Genomic DNA, 22,209 nt, shown 5'->3' with positions numbered 1-22,209 from the left:
CAAAAATATTGTTCACCTTTTTTCAACTTTGTTATCTACATACTATAGACCAGGGGTCTCCAAACTTGGCCACTTTAAGACTTATGGACTTCAACTCCCAGAATTCCTCAGCCAGCTTTGCTGTCTTAAAGTGGCCAAGGTTAGAGACCTCTGCTATAGATGCACTTTCATGGCCACTGAAAGGAGGAAATGGCTCACATGCTTTGCCCAAGAGTGTGATAGGCAACAGTCTTTTAAGGGGCTGCTAGAAAGAAGTGGGGGAAGTATTTTCCAAAGCACCAGAAGGCAAAACAAGAAGCAATGGATGGAAACACAAGAACAGTTTTTTCCCAAAGGCCATCACTCTGCTAAACAAATAATTTCATCAACACTGTCAAACTATTTACTGAATCTGCACTACTATTAATCTTCTCATAGTTTCCATCACCAATCTCCCTCCATTTATGACTGTATGACTATAACTTGTTGCTGGCAATCCTTATGATTTATATTGATATATTGACCATCAATTGTGTTGTAAATGTTGTACCTTGATGAACGTATCTTTTCTTTTATGTACACTGAGAGCATATGCACCAAGACAAATTCCTTGTGTGTCCAATCACACTTGGCCAATAAAATTCTATTCTAAACTGAACAAAGAGAGAAGCAACCTAAAACTAAGGACAAACTTCCTGACAGTGTGAACCTATATAGGTTTCAGTCATAATTTCACATATAAAATAGCCATTCATGTAATACAACCTCCATATTGTTCAAAACAATCATTAGTTTTATGGCTGATGTTTGACAGCAAGCCTAAAATCTCCATTGCCTCCCCACTCCAGAGGAAGGTTACTTCAAAATCCCCATTTCCTCCCCACCCCACTAATCTGTTCTGGGAAGGAATCAAACTCCCCCCTCTTCGTTTCCCAAATAATATATCCCAGATAATTAAGGAATAATCAAGCTGCTAGCAAGGAACCTGCCTGGAATTCCACATTCCTGCCAGCGGCATAAAGGAAACTTTGTAAGCAGAAAACAGCTACTGGTGGAAGCCGGAAGTTCGGCTCCATTTACAAGCAGGCAGAAAACTCATTCAAAACAGGATACTTCATGATGGAAATCGCCCAAACCTTTTTAGAAACACAAAGCCCATGTTGCACAAACCCCAAAACTTCAAAAACATTGAACCATATAAGAATTCCTCCTCTTATCCAATTTGTTGTTCAGTTGACCCAGAAAAGAGCTTCCAGGCGCTCTGTCCATTTAAAATGACAGCGTTCCCCCCCCCCTTCTTTTTTGCCAAGAGATCTCCTGGCTGAGAAGCGAGCCGATCAGTTGGGAGGCTTCTTGGCTTCTCAATTTAAAGGGACGGTGTCTTATTGTTTTTCTCTTCTCTGAGAAGTGAATCTTGATTTTTTTCTTCTAGCCGATCAGCTGGGAGTCGGGAGGCAGCAATAGATTGGGGGCGGGGCCAGGCAGAATTTTTACTACCGGTTCTCCGAACTACTCAAAATGTTTACTACCGGTTCTTGGGAACTGGGGAGAACAGATAGCAACCCACTACTGCTACGGATATAGTCTATCCAGTTTTATAGCCAACCAAGATAATTCCTATTACTATCATATGGCAATAAATCAAAGCTTCTTTATTTACATTCTACTTTTACTATTTTTATAAATAGCTCAAGGCAGCAAACATACCTAATATTCATTCCTCCTCCTATTTTCCTCACAACAACAAACCTGTGAAGTAGATTGGGCTGAGAGTGAGTGACTGGCCCAAAGTCATCCAGCTGACTTTCATGCCTAAAGTGAGACTACAATTCAGAGTCTCCCAGTTTCTAACCTCATGCCTTAACCAGTAAACCAGATTGGCTCTCAATATGCATTTCTACCTAATAATCTGTTTTTCTTTGATGACCTCAAGTTGTGACATGAGAGAGAAAACTGTTTGCTCCTTTTTTTTATACCATTTCTTTCTATCTATCTATCTATCTATCTATCTATCTATCTATCTATCTATCTATCTATCAACACATCTCATATGGACTTATTGCCATCAATAATAACAGCAACTATATTATTTAAAAATAATACACATGCTGAGGTTCATAGCTAAATGCCCCTAATTTATTTAGTTAATATATCAATAATTTAATTACAAAACTATACCATACAAAGTGATTTAGTGATTGACTGAATTTTTTTTAGCTGGAGGATACTACTAGGTGAAGCATATACTTAAAGTAAAGCAAATGCAACAATGCAGGAGGGACAAGTGATAATGTGAATTTATTGGGACAAAAAAGAGTTAAAAAGAACATGATCTCAGAAAAATCTAAGATTTTTTTTAAAAAAATTTTTTTCGAAGAACAAGTACATAGCTTAGCAAGTAAACTAAGGCAAAGTATTTGGGATAATAGTTAAAAATGCTATTCTGTCAAGAGAATGTTCTGCTTTTGTCAGCTGGCAATGACTATGTATCTTATAGTTCCTGGAAATATCTGAAATAAAGATATAATAAATAACTTGATAATTGCCCTAAAATTAACTTGGCAATTTTGGACACTTTCCAGAAAATCATGTGACAACGTGGAGCATATTATGTTGGCTCTAATTCCTATCACTACCAGCCATTGTGGCCCATAGCAAGGAGTTGTGTTAGTCAAAACATCTAGAGGGTATCAGGAGTTTAATTCTTAAAACTTTGCTTATAACTGTAACGCACATCTTGCCAGAAATAGTATTCTATATCTTAGGTATGATAATAAAAGGATAGTAGAGTATACCTAATAAAGCTACTCTTGGAGCTTTGTTTTTTAATTTATTTAAACTCTAATTATTCTAGTCAGGGGTGTCAATCTCATGCCCGTGGGCTGGATGCTTCATGTGCTGGTCACGCCACCCCGTTTTAGGAAAGGGGGGAAATCGTGATACATCACATGATGTGATACTACAAGTTTGACACCCCTGCTCTAGATTCATTTAAGCTATTTTATTTTCCTTTTCCATCTTATCTATTTTTTGTAATAGAGCTTATCAAAAATTTACTTCTGAACAAGCACTCACATGATTGCTATCTAATTCGTAAGAACCCTAGAGATTTTTTTCAGAACTAAATTATGCAAGACAACTTTCCATATATACTTATTTGGTTTCCAAGAGAAGTAAAAGAAATTCTTCTGCTATTTCTCTTTATAAGCTTTTATTTCTCCATGAGCCCCTGAAAAACAGTCTTTATACTGTTCTCAGTTTTTAAAAAAGCAGGTATAAGTGAGAAGATTGCTAAACAGCTGAATTAATTAGTGCCATTGTAGATTTCTTATGACTGGCATAAGCTATACCTTGAATCATTTAATACTACTTCAGTCAGAAAATTTTGAAGTTCTATATCTCTACATTGGCAACTACATATCTCTACATTGGCAACTAAATTAAGACTCCATGAAAGATAAATGAACATAATTCCAGCCTTGGAAAGGTAAGGAATATTTAGCAGCATGGGTACTGTATGTATGGTGATGATTATAAATTAGAAAAAACAAAAGAACTGAGAACACTTCAAATTCTCTTCTAATGACTCTCTTTCAGCTTTTCAAATACAGTGACAGACATAATTAGCAATTGACAGTAGGAATACACTATCTTCTTTCAATTCTACCAAAATATGGAAGGTAATCTCATGATAGAAAAATAAATCAAGAGGCTAAAAAAGGCAAAGTGTAAAATAGATAGTTTCAAATATTTTTAAATATGAGTGGCAAGTTGTGGCACAGACAAAATTCTTATATAGTTTATGTGATTATGATTTAGATCAGATCAAAAAATCAAAAGGAAAGCATTCTGTCCCAAATCCTACATGAAACTGCTAGAATGCATATCATTGTAAAAGGGACGGGGGTGAGTGGGGGAATCAGTCCCAGAGGATGCCGGCGTACTTAATATGCAGAACCAAAAAAGCTATAAAGACCCAGAAGTATTGTTTTGTAAAATGGACATCTTGCTAAAATGAAGAGAGAGAAATGGAATATATGATCTAGTCAATAACAAAACAAGATGTGAATAAAGGAAAAAAATATGCAAGCTTCAAAAATGATTCAGAAGAAGTGCTTCAAGATCTTAGGCAGTATGTATCTGCTATTCATTAAAACAGCCCATTTCTAGATTTCTGCATTAGCTTGGAAAAAAGATGAGAATTTTTAAACAGTTATATTAATTTTAATGAGTAGATCCTTTAAAGGAGCAGCATCTTGTCAAACCCTGACTAACAGAGAGGTCATGAATTTACCAATGGTTCTAAACATTTCCCCAGAAACATTTTCAAGGCATGTACAACCCTTAACAAGTTTTCTCTAAATATCAGATGCAGAAAATTAGGAACTACTTTGACAAGTTAAAGAATGAAAATCTATTGAAAAAGAGTCACTGCAGAGAACATGTTTCAGATGGATTCAGCAGATTTTAAACTAAAAACAAATAACCTAAAATAACTTCTCTCACCCACCCAACAGATTATTACATCCACTTCTCTTTTATCATTGCCTTGCCTCCTCTGTGCGCCAGATACCAAAATAGTACTTAAAACATATAGTATCTGGGGTTAGGGGTCATAGTAAACATTAATCATTTTAAACCAGCCAGCCCATTCTGTATTTTTAGGCAATTTGTAGATAAAAATCAGAAGGCAGAAACCATAACCAGGACAGCCTTTGCTAAGCATTGGCTGATACAATAGCTGTGCCCTGTTCTGGATTATGAAATTGATTTATACTCTTTTCTATCTTTTGGGTAGCTACAAACCAGAGGTGGGTTTCAGCAGGTTCTGACCAGTTCTGGAGAACCGGTAGTAAAAATTCCGACCTGGCCCCGCCCCCATCTATTCTCTGCCTCCCGAGTCCCAGCTTATCGGGAAGAAATAGGGATTTTGCAGTAACCTTCCCCTGGAGTGGGGAGGGAATGGAGATTTTGCAGTATCCTTCCTCTGGAGTGGGGTGGGAATGGAGATTTTACAATATCCTTCCCCTGCCACGCCCACCAAGCCAAGCCCATCAAGCCATGCCACTGCCCACCAAGCCACACCCACAGAACCGGTAGTAAAAAAATTTGAAACCCACCACTGCTACAAACTAATGGGACTGCCCTAAAACAAAAAGTCTCATCTGCTGAAAAATGCAGTTGATCAGTTGCTAATGGACAAGATCAGTTATAGCTGGATAACACATACTATATTGAGGGATATCTCCATTGGCCGTCAAGTTCAATTCAACATCTGGTTATTACTTACAATAACCCTTATTGGTTGGCCCTTGCTACTTCTGGGGTCATCTGTTTAAAGCCAAATCTGCCTGTTCAATATAGGTTAATCAAGGACAGCATGTTGTGAATCTTTTCATGAGATATTAAGAGGTGAAGAGGCAGGTATTGTCAGCTCCCAAGAACAGGAGGGTTCCCACCTGGTTAATATCAAGAAAGATGGTCATTTGTAGAGAAGATGGTGCCCTATAATTGGGAGCAGTTGTCTAGGAAAAGAGCCCGCAACCTGTGGGCTCTGGCCCACTACCACAGCTTGGTCTATTTGCAACCAGGATGCGTGACTGGTAGACCGGCACACACGAGTGCGTGCGCAGCCCCATTTGTGCGAGGAGTGGGTGCATGCACCTGCTGCTCACACAAATAAAGCTGTGTAAACGCATTTCCTGCCCTTCACACAAAACCATCTACTCTCCCCCCCACCGCCCATGCCACGCCAGCCTGGAAAGGTTGGGGAACGCTGGTCTAGGACATGTCCAGTTTTAACACAGTTCATGAACAAATGATGATTTTATACTTTCCTAATGCTATATGTGGATATTAAATTTTAATATATTGTTTTAAGTTTTTTGGTTTTTGGTTTTTTATAAACTACCTACAGTATCTCAGGAAGTGTCATATAAATGGATTTATTATGGAGAATCCTTTAGGTCAGGGGTGTCCAAACTTGGTCCCTTTAAGACTTTTGGACTTCAACTCCCAGAGTTCCTCAGCCAGCTTTGCTGGCTGAGGGACTCTGGGAGTTGAAGTCCAAAAGTCTTAAAGGGACCAAGTTTGGACACCCCTGCTTTAGGTGAAGAATCTCAAGGACTGGAGTCTTTTCTGATGAATTCATTGCTTTATAATTTTATAACCTGGGTAAAATCAATAGTATTTTAAGGGGAAAAGGTATTTTCCATTTCTAACTACCTTCCATCTCCTATTTGTTTGTTGCTAAGGTTTATATTCCAGGAAGTCTTATTAATAAGTTCTAGCAACAGTTTCCAATTAGATGATAAGATTCCTGGCTATTTGCCAAATTCAGTCTGTGAAGAAAGACAGTACAATCTTCCCCTCCTCTCACTTCAAAGAAAGCTATTTACATTTTTCCTCTGCCTGCCTATTTTTGTCCTCTGCTAAAGATGAGTTTGCTCACTGCAAAGGTAACTCAACTTAGCTTACACTTCTTCAGTGGATCCTTATAGACTGTTTTCATTATTGAGATGCAACTTTTTAGAAGTGAGCCCAGACAGATTGATCTAAGGCAGGAGTATCAAACTCAAGGCCCCGGGGGCCGGATTCGGCCCGCAAGGTGCTTAGATCTGGTCCCTGGGGCCGCCCTGGAAACAACGAAGGACTGGCCTGCGGTGCCTCTGCCAGCAAAAACAGAGCTCAGGAGAGCCACATGCATCCCTCCCCAGCTCCTTTTTCACTGGGTGAGAGTTTCAGAAGGCTGTCGCACCTGAAAACGGAGCTCAGGAGCCCATTTTCTCTGCCAGAATGCTTGGGCCACCACAGGAACCCTTGACACGAGTGACATCGAGCTGGCCACGCCTACCCTGGCCACTCCGAGGTCAAATACAACCCTGATGCGGCCCTCAATGAAATCAAGTTTGACATCCCTGGTCTAAGGGCTTCCCTACTCACTCCTTTCTATTATCCTCTGTACTGCTAGATGATTTTTTGAAAATACTAATTTGTCCACAGAAATGCTACTATTTCCATCTGAGAAATTTTGTACAGTACATCAAAACAACAAAAGAATAGAGAAATATTTTAAGAACAGTAGGCTGTCCTGTTATCTGCTTTGATCTCAAACATCTGAATGCAAATATTCTCTTTAGGTTAACAAGATTAGCTTCTAAGGTATTGTTGAAGATCTGATTTAGGGAGATTCACATTTCTGAAGGAACATTTTATTCCATTGTTTCATAACTAAGTTTTGCAAAAAACCTGTATGTCGATGTCTCCTGGATTTGCTTTAACCATATAAAAAACTGATAATTGCAGAATCTCACATAAATTATATCCACTTATTTCAATACTGGTTATTTTGTTTTGTGTCATTTTTATAATATGTCTATGACTGTAGCCTTGATTGTGTGGATCTTAGCCCCATAGATTTTAAATAGAACAAACAAAATTTGGCAACAGACTTTACCCCAAGGAATGAAATAGCTTGTTGTTTGGTAAATTAGTGTGGATAATGTTCACTAACTTTACACATTTGTCTATATAAAACATATATTATATGCATTTTATATACGGGCAAAATATCAATCATGTTTTAACAACATTTGATCCTAATCAATATTACCTCTCCATCATTTGAATTGAGAGTTTACTGTACCATTACACTGGATTGATCCAAAGGCCACTCCCAATGCACTATTTACAATCAAATTTTACAAAACTGTTTAGGAATGAAATTATGCTACAACATTGCAACCTTCATTTATACCACAATATGCTCTCAGCCATCAAAAGACTTGTGTTTTTCCACTTTCAAATTAGCAATAAAATACAAACACACAGATGGTTCTAAGGACATCCAGAATTGAAATAAGCAAATGACACTAGTTTGAAAAGATAAATTTAAAAAAACATTTTAAAAGCCCATTTGTAGTCAGGAAATTGAAGATGTGGTATTTGAAAAACTGAATTATTACTTTAGGAAAACTATACTAAACATCTAATTCCTTTACTTTTTTGAATATTATTTTTTAATTATTCTATAGTGATAAAAAATTTATATGCATTAAAAATTGCATTAGCAGGCTTTGGAACGTTCATGTTCCGAGTACAGTGGTAATATATGGAGTGACAGTTTCATATTGAAATCCAGGAGCAAGCCCACTCTGTTACTCCACAATTCAATGGCATCAGAAAGCTTTATTCCTCACATTTTTGAGAGAAAAGATTTTTTTTTTATGCAATTCAGTTTAATAATTTGCATAAGTGATTAATGGGGGCAGGAATTTCTCACCCTATAGGAAAAAAATTCTGATATATTCTTTCTTTTTTCCTTGCCTGTTCCTTAACCTCTCCTTATGGCAAAGAGATACACGATTTCTGTATTGATCCCTTTATCTGCATCCTTTACCCAGGATTGCTGCTAACCTGTGAGGTAGCTTTGTGCAAAAAATGTTCTGCCACCCCGCAGCAGCCCTGTCTCCTCTATTGCCTGGGCTATACAGCCTGTGCAGGAGGCCCTATCCACCATTCCACCCTTTTTGCTGCCTCTTAATGATGTCAGTGAAGGTACTGCAAAGCATGTGGAAAACCTAGGAAGGGGCAGAGGAACATGGGTTACTCTTTTGTCGCCGCCGCCACCGTCCCCGTAACGTTGTGGTTTCCAGCCTATTTCTATTCAGGGAGCACAAGTTGAATTAATCTGCTCCCCCTCCTCTTTTCATTAATATAACTTCTACATCCATCTGGCACCCACCTGCCATGTCTTTGGCAATGTACAACTTGCACACCTGCTTGGAATGGCCCTGCCTATATCCTATCTCTTCCTCTATTTGTGTCTGCCTTCTTTACCTCTGTGACTGTTGTCTTAGGAGGCTTGCCAGTTCAATGCAAAAATAATACCTGATGCAAAAGCAGTGGCAGTTCCAGAGGGCATTTTTAAAAACACATTATGTTTTCTTTTCAAAGGAGAAGTAATCATGCCTGGAGGGTGCTAGACTTCTATGCAAAGCTCTAATCATCTGACATGATGAAGAGAGGTGATGGGAAGTGAGACTGAGTGCTGACTTATTTTATTGTGGCTGCCATAGGAAAATAGCACCAAAAGCAACTTTCAGTCTGCCAGTATTTTACATGCTGTTTGCTATAGCATTTACGAACACTGAAGAAAAACTGATTTAAAGGCAAGGATAACTTTTTCTCTCCCCCCCACCCCCAGCTCTAGTAAATAAGAACAGCTATCTTCAAAATCAAATAAATAAAGGAGAGATTTCAGGAATTATGTGAAAATAAATTAATATCAAAAATATGATTTTATACATTGTTATACATTATACATTAATAAACTTATAAGGCTCTATGCTGGTTTAAATTGACATATTATTATTTAATTATTAATTATTAAAACTATATTCTATATTTATTTTCTGTGCAACCCTGATCCCAACAACAGCATTCACTTTATTCACGGAGGATTGTGACATTCATTTTAAAAAGTTACAGTATTGCAAGTTTTGAGATTCCCTGGCTTAAGCCTAGTTGACATTTGAGGTTTTAAAAACTTCTGAATATTATAATATAAATCAGTTTCATTGTTTCTTCAGGGTCAATAATTCTGACTGGAAAAAAAAAGGTTATTCAAAATATTATTGTGAGCTTAATACCTTTATTTAGATTTTGAAGTGACTTGATTTAAAACTCATCCTATCGCAGTGATGGCGAACCTTTTCGGCACTGAGTGCCCAAAGTGGAACATGCGCGCATGCTCGCTCCGGCCACCTAGTCTTTGGGTTTCCGGGGCTCTGGCACGCACGAAGATCAGCTTGCCAGCGTGCATGTGCATGCCAGAAACCAGAAGGGGAGCTGGCGACAGTGCGCATGCCCACAGAGAGGGCTCTGCGTGCCACCTCTGGCACACATGCCAAGGTTCGCCATCATGGTCCTATGGTAATATTAAAACTACACACACACACACAATCCTGAAACCAAGTGAAGTTTACTTATTGAAAACTAACCTGAAAGTATGAGAGTGATATTCAGCACAATGAATATTCCACAGAATAACCCGACCCTGAAAGTAGTCCATGCTGGTGCAGGCTGTAGAGAGAACAGAAAAGATTTTATTTTAAATATCTGTCTCAGTTTTTAAAAGATTGTGCTGACATTATCAAACTTACTGATATATCCGTTTGCAGGCAAACCAATGACTGAATTCCTTTCTGCCAATTTATATTCCTACTGTGCTTATTAATGAAGGTTAAATCTTAGACCTAAACTAAATATGGTGAAGATATGTGACTAAATCTCCTGAATCTTACTTTTACTCAAAAGGATGACTATCCTGCTGGCAAAGCAATATTGAGGAAGGAGATGTAGGAGATTAATGCGTTTCTTCCACTGTAAATTTTCTCTAAGGTTTGTGTCTGAGCTGCTGCTTGTTCCAGTGAGAGAGAGAAATGCAATTATTGGAGAAAATGGCAACATTTTTATGGCTGAAAATACCGGTAAGTCCAATTTAGGGAGATATACTGAAGCCTTTAGAAATACTTTTAAATACTTTTTATACTTTTAGAGCAAGCTGTTTACTTGCTCCAAAGTACAAATAAATATTGAGAAGATTTGAGTTATAATTTTGCTTTGTAAAACACTGCACAGCTATTATATGTGGATTTAAGCAACAATACATTAATAATGGTCAAAAAGCTACTTTCATAAAACCAGGGAGGGAATTAAATAGTTCAAGACATTGTCAGGTTGTGTGGGCCTTAGCACAGTCCTAGTTGTACCCCATTGTTATTAATAAGAATATAATTATTATTCATTGCCATTTATTTATATCCCGCCTTTACCTTTGTTATAAATAAGTCATTGTGGCAAACATATCTAATACTCCTTCCCCTTCCTAGTTTCCCCACAATAACCCTGTGAAGTGAGTTGGGCTGAGAAAGAGGAACAGGCCCAAAGTCACTCAGTTAGGTTTCATGTCTAAGATGGGACTAGAACTCAGTCTCCTGATTTTTAGCCTGGTCCCTTAATCCACTAGGCCAGGGGTGTGAAACTTGCATCGTCACAGTAGCGTCACATGACGTAGCGGGAACCCTTCACTAAACTGGGTGGGGGCAAGGCCAGCATGTGACGCATTTGGCCTGCGGGCTGTGAGTTTGACACCCCTGCACTAGACCAAGTGGAGTAACTATAATCAACAGTTGTTTCTTCTGTGGCCGGCTTATCCACAGAATCAATGGAATAAGCATTAAGTAATGCTCAGTTCTAATTGGCTTGAGGCAGGTATCATTTGTTTAAATTCAAACACTGCTGTACACAGCATTTGATGCCAAGTATTGATGATGATAAAGTATGACAATGATATAATGTCAAGAAAATTATTTAGCTCTCATGACATGATTGGGTCAATGCTACTACTGAAAAAGCTTTTTCAATAAAGAAGCTGTTTTGCAGCTGTAAAGCTGCTAGGGCCAGGGTCTAATCAAAATCAAAGCAGCAGTTAGGTAATTAAGACAATGCTGACTGGAAAAAGGAAGCAGTGTTGGAAAAGGAACGACACTCAATTGGCCTCAGCAGACATAAAAAAAATCCATGGACTAAAAGAATATTTTGCTTCAAATGAATGACTAAGATCTCTAATGACTTAGCTATATAAAACCTTCTGTTTTCTGTTACTGTTGCTGTTTACAGAGCTCTTTGCCTACGACTTTTCATGGAATAAACAGCAGAGGAAAATAAAATAATTAATTGGAAGTACACATGAACTTTTTTATTCTAACATCCTTTCTATTCTGCCATTACATATTAATGCACTATCTACTTCCAAGATTTTTAAAATGAAAAATTACAAAGAAAAAAAGCAAAAGATAATTCAAGTTGTGAACTTGATGCCAACTCTTAAATGATGTCCATTTATCCAAGAAAATATAGTGAAGAACTTCTTCTATTTCCATCACCTGTGCTGCCCCTAGTGGTGGGACACGTAATCGTTTCATGGCTTTCTGTCGGTCTCCATCTTCCAATTCATTGGTTACCACTGTCTAAAAAAAATAGATAAAAAGTTATAACATAGTTTTAAAAAAAACATGAAATAGGTACTAAAAGTTCAACTCCTTATTTAAAAATATACAGGCGGTCCTTGACATACAATCATAGTTGGGATTGGAATTTCCATCACTAAGGAATATGGTTGTAAAGTGCAATGTCACGTGACTGTTAGCTATGGCAAACCTGGCAGGCCCAGCTGCCTAACTCCACATACACAGGGTGGGAAACAAGAGGGTCTCTCAGGTAAAGAGTGTGGGAGTGCCACAAGGGTAGGGGAGGCATTGAAAGGTCTGGCACAGGCCACGCACAAGTTGGAGGGTGGGTTCTGCAGTGTGGTGCAAGTTTAGGAGGCCAGGGATAGAAGGTACAGATTATATACGCATGTGTCGTGTCCCACTCCTCCGCTGACGGCCGGGTCAGGGAAATCCGAATCAGGCGTGCCTCTGCAGCTCTGCCAAAGTCCTAGCAAAGTTCTCAGGGCAGGCAGGAGACCAGAAAGTGACTTCAGCAAGATATGTTTAGACTTTGCCTGACTCAGAGAATGCCAGAAAGCAGGTCCTTTATATAGGCCATGGGGTGTGGCTCTATGACTCAGCACTTATCCAGGCCTGCCCCTCCCTTCCTTCTGTTGCCTCCGTCTATCAAGTATTCTGACGCGAGGGTATTATTTATTTATTTATTTATTTATTTAATCATATTTATATACCGCCCTATCTCCCGAGGGACTCAGGGCGGTTAACAGGCACTTAAAAACACATAAATACAGAGTAAAAAACAATTAAAAAACTTATTCTAAACGCCAAATATTTAAAAATATAAAAAATAAAACCCAGTTTAAAACCCGTAAATTTAAAATCTAACTCAGTCCTGCGCAAATAAATAAGTGTGTTTTAAGCTCGCGGCGGAAGGTCACTCCAGTCTGCAGCTGTTGGTAATTGACCTTCCTCAGGCTCACATGCTGGGGAGGAGGGGGAGGGGTCTAGTTGCTCCGTTTGCCTGGGCATGGAGCCAGAGCTGGGGGCTGGAAGCATACTAGGACATTCCTCCGTGTTCGGAAGCAGATAAGAAGGCCCCGGCTGTGGTGAGATCGGACGAGACACAAAAGCATGTATATAATATGTATATAATATGTAGGAGTACTGGGGAATGGACATACTGGAGCTCAGGTGTTTTTTGGCATGCATTACAGCTCTCGGGTTGCAAGAAGCCCCTGAGCTACAGCACAATGCCCAGCTACAACAGTGTGGTTCAAAGGTAGCTGGGCATTACGCTGCAGCACTGGGGCTGGAAGAAGGCCAGGCCTCAGTGCAGCATGAAACCCAGCTTCATCCCTGTCATCAAAAGGATTTTGTGGGGTCCTCCGACTCTGGGGCTGCAAGAAACACGAAGCCCAGTTCCAACAGCATAGCACAAAGGGTCTCTCGTCCCAGGGAAGCTGCAGCCCAGTCTCAGCCATTGATAATCTCCCCCTTTACCCTGTACTCCATGCCCTAGCTTAGCGTTGCCATCTTCTCCTTCCTTCTGCCAATGAAGCGTGCCTGGTCTGTCCCTTTTTGAGGCAGCTGTTGGCCACACTTTCTCCAGGTATCACTAGGAAACTGCCATGCACGGCCTGGGGAAAAAACCCTCATGCAGCTAGCAGCTGCCTTCCCAGGGCCAGACCTGGTATGCTTGGGCAGCAGCAGGAGCAAGAAGATGGCAAAGCTCAGCTAGGGCATCAAGGGCTGCAGACTGCAGGGGAAGGCAAGAAAATACCAATGGAAGAGACAGGCATTGGGGGAAATTGAAGTGCCCCTGTGGTTGTAAGTGTGCCAAGTGCCCAAAGTTTGATCACGTTCAGCAGTGCTAAAACTTTGAACAGAACAAATGATTATAAGTCTATCACTACTTGTACTGGTATACAAATACTACTTGTATCAAAAATGACTTTACTTAGTAGGATTTTAATTTCTACACAATTATAAACCTGCCATATTAGCACTGAAACAACCCAGCTCCCAAATAACATACTGGAATTGATTGATTTGAGTGTTTTCTAGGAGATTTTATTTGAAAACAAAATTGTTTAGGTGGAAACAAAAGTAGTCAGTAATGCTCTAGGCAGTTCATTTCTAGAAATAATGTAACATGAACCAATGCTAGCCCATTTTGGAAGAGGAGATTAATCTAGAACCATCCCTTACGTAGTTGACTATACCTCTGTTTCAGAGATGAGCTGAGTGATTTTCTTGCAAGTATAGAAAGGAGCCACTTCAACATGAGCCACTCTCCAGTCAGCACCTCGTGGTGTCTCCAGGATCTTATCATGTTTCTTCAAAATCTTACGGAACCCTGTGAAATTTAGATTCTAAAGATAAAGATAAAACAAACCATGTTATTTGTTTGGTTTCTGCACATATTACCTTTTTGTTTGATATTAGGGAATTGGGAAGGGAAATAAATCACCTAGAGGAAGAAACTATAAAATCTTTTCCTTCTTTTAGAGAAACATATTTTACATTTTTCTTTCCATAATAAAGCTAGTCTTTTTTTCTTCAAAATTAACAAAGCGAGCTTTGAAAAATCATATATTCCCTCATAAAAGATTGCTGCTACAAGAGTAACCTTTTGTAAATTGCATGTTTAAATTAAAATGCCAGAGCTAAAGTCTGATTGTAATCTACATTGTTGTCCTTCAGTTTTATACATAATAATGCATAAAATTGATTGTAATCACTAATAGCAACTCCATACTTCATACAGACAAAAACAGAGGATTAGAAACATGTCAACATTCCCAATTCACTGCCGAACACATTTTTGAACACCTGGCATATAAAGTGCCATTCCTGGGAATAATTATCAGAGAAATTGAATATTTAAAGAAGGAAGTTGTTGGGTTATCAAAAAAAAGCAAATAAAGAATTAAAAATTAAGGATAAGGAAATCTTTACTTGCTTTAATTCATTGTAATACATGGGACTTAGCAAAAGCACTGTTGTTATTTTAAGCCTATGGCACATTATATTACATTTAATCACCAGGTAAAAGTGTGATTTATTTTAAAGGTGTAAATTATTTTAAACATAACACTGAGTATATGAATGTGTATTTATATTTATTTAATTTTTAAAAACAGTGCAACTGAATTTAAGAAAAACTCAATAGTTTGAGGCATTATATATAGTAACAGTAAAACTGTATCACTGTATCATTATTATAGGCTAATATATGTTAAAAAAGAAACCTAACCTGGTTTAAAAACAAAAGTTTTATACTAAAGTAAAATATATATTCAAAATCAACCTATTTTTTTTTTAAAAAAGGGGAAAATCATATAAAATAAGAGGGAAAAGCTTCCTTATAAACTGAACATCCAAAAGATAATATTATTTGGAAAATGATCTCATTTAGGCTAGTTGGTAATTTCATTTCCAACTCTGAAACAAAACAAAGAACAGAACCAAAATATGATGCCTATGGGAAGAGTTACAGCAGCTCTACAGAAATTATTTTCAATTAAATCATGCCTGGAGTGATTTCATAATGGAGCTCAGTAGGATAGAAAAGCAAGGAAACAATTTGGAGATGGGAAGAGGAAACTAATATATTAATGATATATATTATCTTTAATAAGAAATTTTAATTATTCTCTCTTGAAGAAACCCAGCAATCTCCCACGAGAGCTATACCTCGTTCACAAGCCTAAATGGGGGGGAAAAAATGAAGTGACAATTTCAGGCTTAGGTTTTTATTTCTGGGTTGAATAACATTGATTGCTCTGGGAATAACAACTTCTGACAAATCTCAGCGACACGAAAGGTTTGACAAGTCTAATACCACATTGCACTGTTGAATTCTTGCTAAAATCTTTCTATTCCAACTGTATATTTTGAGCAATAAGGAGTTAATCATAAAGGATATTAAACTGCAGGACTTCAATGAGAAGAGAAATGAAAAAGGTAACTGTTTCCCAAACAATCCATGTAGCATGGAATATTACCAGAGATAAAACATCAGAGAGCTTCTCCTCAACCCTCTCTCCCCCTAGAATATTTGGATTATTTTTCCCCCCTTTTGTCAAATAACTACAGGCAGTCCTCGATTTATGACCACAACTGACTCCAAATTTTTGTTGCTAAGTGAAACATTTGCGAAGTGAGTTTTGACACAGCTGTTAAGTGAAATCACTGCAGTTGTTAAATTAGTAATACAGTTGTTAAGTGAATCTGGCTTCCCTACTGACTTTGCTTGTCAGAAGGTCATAAAAGATGATCACATAACCCTGGGACACCGCGGGACACTGCAAATGTCATAAATATGAACCAGTTGTTAAGCATCTAAATTTTGATCATGTGACCATGGGGATGCTGCAATGGTTGTAAGTGTGAAAAACAGTCATAAGACACTTTTGTCAGTGCCATTGTAATTTCGAACAGTCACTAAATGAACTGTTGTAAGTCAAGGACTACCTGTAGTGCTAGAGGATAAAGGACAAATTAACTAATTATATAAATGATGGTCTACTGATAGCGACCCAATCTCTTTAGTTCAAAGAAATTTTTAGTTTGCACTAGGGACTATAACTACCATTGATAGGAAGAGGTATTCCATTATCTGCAAGAAGAAGATTTTCATGTGCATTGTAACCCAGCTCAATGTTATTGTGTCAATGGACAGGTTGCCACATTCTACATCAGAATGTGGCAACCTATGGCCAAGAAGATGCATCTATCTAATAAGTTGACTTTGTAAATATACAAATAGAATGAGACTATTGCCTTACACACTGTAAGCCGCCCTGAGTCTTCGGAGAAGGGCGGGATATAAATGTAAATAAATAAATAAATAAATAAATATCTTTAACATGTTTTGTATTACTCCAGATAGCAACTGCAAAATTAGCCTAATACCTAGTTTTTCAAATGTTCGTGGGAAACAAGATTTTACTAGTCATTAGTAAATTTAAAGCAGAAAAGTGAAAACGTTTCTGAACTGATCTAAAGAGTGAAATGGTATCTTGAAAATTAATTGTGGGCCCAAGCTCTTCATATAAAACTGTATCTCATTCATAACCATATAGGTATCTGCACTAATTGAATCTTAACCAATAGCTATATGATGAATCAGATAAAGGGAATCTGGTTGCAAATCTCACTCTAATGAAGTTTAATCCCACCTTAATCACTGGAAACATCCTTTAATGATATGATCAATACCTGATAATTCTGCAGTAGGATGAGGCTGAGGTAGAACTCACTGAAGGCCAGTTTCAGGTCTTTGATGTTCCTATGCTGAACACGTTCCTCATGAGACAGATGGAAGACTGGCTTTTTACGTTGCCGCAGGGTAGTAAGACCACTGGTTTCCTTTTGTGCATCCAAAGTTGATTGCAATTCATTCTGTAGTGTAGCAAATCTGCGCTGAGCTTCTGCCAATTTTTCTATGGAATGAAAATACAGAATATGTTTATATATTATATTAAGTAAGCTCAACATAAATAACACAGATCATGTTGCTCTTCCCCCAAAGGAGCAGGTCATCAGCCAGTATTTTATAGCACAGATGGATGCTGAAATAAAGAAAATCCAGTTGTCTTTTGATGGGTATTTTCCCCCTACAAGATGATGTTGGGGGGGGGAGTGTAGTTCATTTAACTACAATATGGATGGGGATAATTAATTCATAATGAAAAATGCAAGTGTGTCCAGTTAAGAATCTTGTAAACATATAACTTTAAATGATATAATTAAAATGTACCGTATTTTTCGCACCATAATACACACCAGACATACAATGCATATTAGCTTTAGAGGAGGAAAACAAAAAAAATCTGCCTCTGCCTCCAAGCATCCATCTGGTATTCATCTGGCTAGCATCCTAACAGCAAACAGCCTAGTCAGCTTCAGAACGTTATTGCAGCCCCAGCATGTGGCTCGTCAGGGCTCCTCTTCATTGCGCCCACCACTGGTCAACTGAGCTGAGCTGCTGCCGGTGGGGAATGCTCGAGCCTTCGCTGCCAAGCAGTTGATTGGTAGCTGGATCAGACCCCTGGAATATCGCCAATCAGCTATCCTAGGCCACCACCAGGGATCACAGCTGCTCCTCCCTATCACCACCGCCTCTGTTTCCCACTAATCGCCACCATTTGCCGGCGAGTGGTGGCAATACCTGGTGCCTAGAACAGCTGGTCAGCGGTATTCCGGGAGGCCAATCCAACCACTGATCAGCTGCTCAGCAGCAAAGGCTCCAGCAGCAGTGAATGGCAGCAGTGGTGAAAGGCGGCAGCAAATTAAGACACATCTATTTATTTGCACAGGACTGGGCTAGGATTTTAATTTAATGTAGTTTTAATGGGGTTTTATTATTTTAATTATAAATTTTAATTCAGCCTTATTTAATAAGTTTTTTAATTAGTGTTTTATTTTGTATTTATATTTGTGTTTTTAATAGGCTGTAAACCGCCCTGAGTCCCTTGGGAGATAGGGCAGTATAAAAATGTGATTAAATAAATAAATAAATAAATAAATAAATGCCTCTGCACCAACCCCCTTCCCACCCACCGCAATATTCACTATATAAAATGCACAGACATTTCCACCCACTTTTTGGGGGGAGTAAAGTGTGTCTTATAGTGCGAAAAATACGGTATCTGTCTGATACTTCTATAACTCCTGATTGTTTGACATTTCTCTTTGAAAAGGGTTCAGAAAATAAAAATCACTTTCACCCCTTATTACCCAAAGCCTAATTCACAGAAATTTATTTTCCTGAGCGTAAAATATAACACTGCAATCCACATATAAGCATTTCTTTATATCAAAATCCTACCAACTAACTGCTACATACGCTTAGATTTTTTTTTCATCAAGAAAATTTAACTTTTTACTATCTACAACTAAGCCCTATGAAATAAATTAACACAATAACAGAATTGGGAGAGATTCTGGAGAACTTCTAGTCCAACCCCCTGCTCAAGCAGAAGATTCTCAAGTGGCTGTCCAGTCTTTTCTTAAAAGCCTCTAGTGATGGAGCACCCACAACTTCTGAAGGCTAGGCATTCCACTGATTAATTGTTGTCACTGTTAGGGAATTTCTCTTTAGTTCTAGGTTTCTTTTCTTCTTGATTAGTTTCCAATCATTGTTTCTTGTTTTGCCTCCTGTTGCTTTGGAAAATAGGTTGATCCCCTCTACTTTGTGGCAGCCCATCAAATATTGGAATACTGCTATCATGTTACCCCTAGTCCTTCTTTTCACTAGGTTAAACATACCCAATTCCTGCAACTGTTCTTCATATGTTTTAGCCTCCACTCTGAATCATCTTTGTTGCTCTTTTCTGTGCTTCCAGAGTTCCAGTAGACTACAAATAGACTATGTATGTACAAATCTGACCTACAATTCATTCAAGACAATGACAAATGGTTTTCATAAAATCTGGATGATACTCCCTATGTCCTTAACAGATAATTCCCAAACTATTACAGCTATTTACAAGAAAAAAACCCTATAATAGATAGATAGATAGATAGATAGATAGATAGATAGATAGATAGATAGATATAGCGTCTGATGTAGTTACCAGATGTTAACATTTGGCCCATATTTCTCCTTTAACAAAATTTTGTCATAACTTAATGTTATGTGTAATCTCAGCAATGCATACGCTTTTTAAGGTGTTATATGCCATTGTTTATTCATGTACCAACAACGGTCTATTACACTTCTTCGTAGAATAAAATTTTTAAAAAATAAAATTTTTACCTGAATAAAATGTGTTGATTTTGGCAAGCTCCTTCTCACAGGTTTGGAAAAACTTTTCTTCAAACTTGGCAAAATATCTCTTTACAGTATCTTCATCTGTGACTGGAGAAATAGAAAAAAAATAGAATCTGTAAAAAGGTTCTTAAAATCCATTCTGATATTAATCTTAGCTTTCTCAATTAATATCTATGTAATCTTTTATCTGGAGGCAAGCCATTTCTTGGAGTCTGCAACATAGTCAAGAAAATAAAATCAACAGACTCCCTGAAGAAAAAAAAATCCCTCAAAATTTTAATGGGTTTTTTTTTTTAGTTTTTTTAAATTACAATCAGTACCCACTATAAATCAAGGAGTTGGCAATATAATTATTTGTAGGAGAATTTTCTCCTTTATTTGTTTTAATAATGGAGATCAGAATACCTGTCAACAGAGGAACAAATTAACAGAGATGACCACTCTAGTAGGTGAGCATTGTATTCCTTTTCTTTTTATCCTGCAAATTATTCAGGGGTTTTTCTATTGTTATAACTATACAATTGCAAATTATAGCAGATTCAATATGCAATTAGAACAGTTTTATATCTTGTTGCTTAAACTTAAAAAGCCTTTATTATTTAAGCATTTATTATACAGGGTTATTTCAATTTCTATTGCTATATCAATGCATAATAAAACACATGGGTATTTTATATATATCTATATTTCAAAGTTATGGTTAAGCTATTTAGGATGTCTTTTACAATTTATTTTCTGGGGAAAATTTAAAAACTATACAAATCTGATCAAGTTATTATTGCAAACATCTCATAGAGCAGGAAACAAGATGTGGTCAAGCTAAGTTTATATAATTTTTGCGATGGGGTGTAAAACTTATTCACAGAGAAAAAACAAACTTGATTTATTTGAAATGCCTTAAACATTTTGATAAAATGGATACTATACTATTTAATATTTAACTAGGACACCTTAACTAACAAGATACAAATTTTCCCCTCTTGTAATTGAAAACAAACCTCTAAACCATGACCTCTGATTTATTGCTACTGGATCTGACACTGGAGGAATTTACAATTTATGTAATATGATTGATATCTACTCAGGAGTACATTCTACTGAATTTAAAGGAACCTATTCCCAGACAAATAGTTCATAATTCTGCTGCCTAATGAATGAATAAAAAATATTTCAAGGAACAATTATGCTTCTCCCTCAATTAAATGCACAGTATTTCAATTAATCATAAAACATAATACATTCCATCAATCTAATATCATATTATATACATCTTTAAAAAATTACAATAAAAAATTATCAGAGTAATTAGTAAAAAGTACTGGGAAATAAATAAATGTATATCTGAAATTTTCAAAGCAACAGTTCTTTAATTTTGAGTGGAAGTCTGACTACAAAACAGCCTTGCAAATCTCCCTTTATCAATGGGTCAAAGGGCAGGACCTCATGTATTAATTATAAAGCCAAGGCTGACTCTAATGGATGCAGGCAATCCTTCTGATAAGCTAGTCTCAAAACATTCAGGGTCTAAAGGTCAATACTCACACCAGCTTTCCCCAAATCAGAAAGAATGGACTTCAAAGGTCAGAATTGCTAGCCACCATGCTGACTGCTGATAAGCATAGGAAATTTCTATAGGCACCCTGATTGGAGAAATACTGATGGATAGCTTAAGTTACACACACACAAAAAAGGCAAGCTGAGTAACAAACAGAAAATGACAGTATTTCCACATATATAATCTCTAATATTATTCCTGATGTAATATTCTGCATCATCTGAAGTACTTTAACCTATCTTAAAATTATCCTTAAGCAGTATTTTTTCCTGCATTAGCATTAATGAAAAAAGATAGACACATAGTGTATAATTTTTAAAAAAAGATCTATTAGAATTTGCAACACCACAAATGGTTTCACAGAAAGAAAACCAAAAACAAGAAGATATATGGGCAATGTTTGTGATTTTAAAATTAAACGAACTACCTGTAAACAAGAACCCTAAACTAGTCCTTTAAGAATTTATGGAAATGGAAGCTTTTGTTCAACGGATGGAGGAACAGGCTGATAACAAATAGTTGATAAAAAGTAACAAAACTGGTATCCAGGAATAATCTCCAAACTATCAAAATAAAACAGAAAAAAACCAAATATTTATGAAGTCCAGTTACCTTTTGAAAAGGCACCTTTGAGACATTTATGATTTAGATTCCTAATTTGTTTCACTTGTCATGTATGGCTCCCAACTAAAGCTACTGAACTATATCATCATTGAGATACAATTTATTCCAGACAATGACAGCTGTCTCATAAAATCTGGATGACAGATCCCTATGTCTTTAACAGATAATTCCCAAACTACTACAGCTATTTACCAAAAAAACCCTGCATAAAAATAATGGATAGTAACAGACTCTCTTGCAGCTTCAGGTTCTCAGTG

The 22,209-nt window shown here is 37.3% G+C and overlaps 1 protein-coding gene across 2 annotated transcripts in view; it reads right to left on the bottom strand.

Annotated features, from left to right (window-relative positions):
- Nucleotides 1-22,209, bottom strand: part of XPR1 (xenotropic and polytropic retrovirus receptor 1) — a 106,132-nt gene that overhangs the window by 38,538 nt on the left and 45,385 nt on the right. For both annotated transcript variants that reach the window (XM_058174884.1, XM_058174883.1), the window contains exons 3-7: nucleotides 19,759-19,860; nucleotides 17,217-17,440; nucleotides 14,216-14,365; nucleotides 11,928-12,011; nucleotides 9,981-10,062 (exon numbers count right to left, since the gene is read on the bottom strand). In XM_058174884.1, coding sequence (XP_058030867.1) covers nucleotides 9,981-10,062; nucleotides 11,928-12,011; nucleotides 14,216-14,365; nucleotides 17,217-17,440; nucleotides 19,759-19,860 — 642 coding nt within the window. The remainder of the gene's footprint in view (nucleotides 1-9,980; nucleotides 10,063-11,927; nucleotides 12,012-14,215; nucleotides 14,366-17,216; nucleotides 17,441-19,758; nucleotides 19,861-22,209) is intronic.

The sequence above is a fragment of the Ahaetulla prasina genome, chromosome 3, assembly GCF_028640845.1.
Source record: "Ahaetulla prasina isolate Xishuangbanna chromosome 3, ASM2864084v1, whole genome shotgun sequence".
Taxonomy (NCBI): Eukaryota; Metazoa; Chordata; class Lepidosauria; order Squamata; family Colubridae; genus Ahaetulla; species Ahaetulla prasina.
Note: the sequence above shows the minus strand (reverse complement) of the source record. Positions and strands in the feature narration are given on the sequence as shown.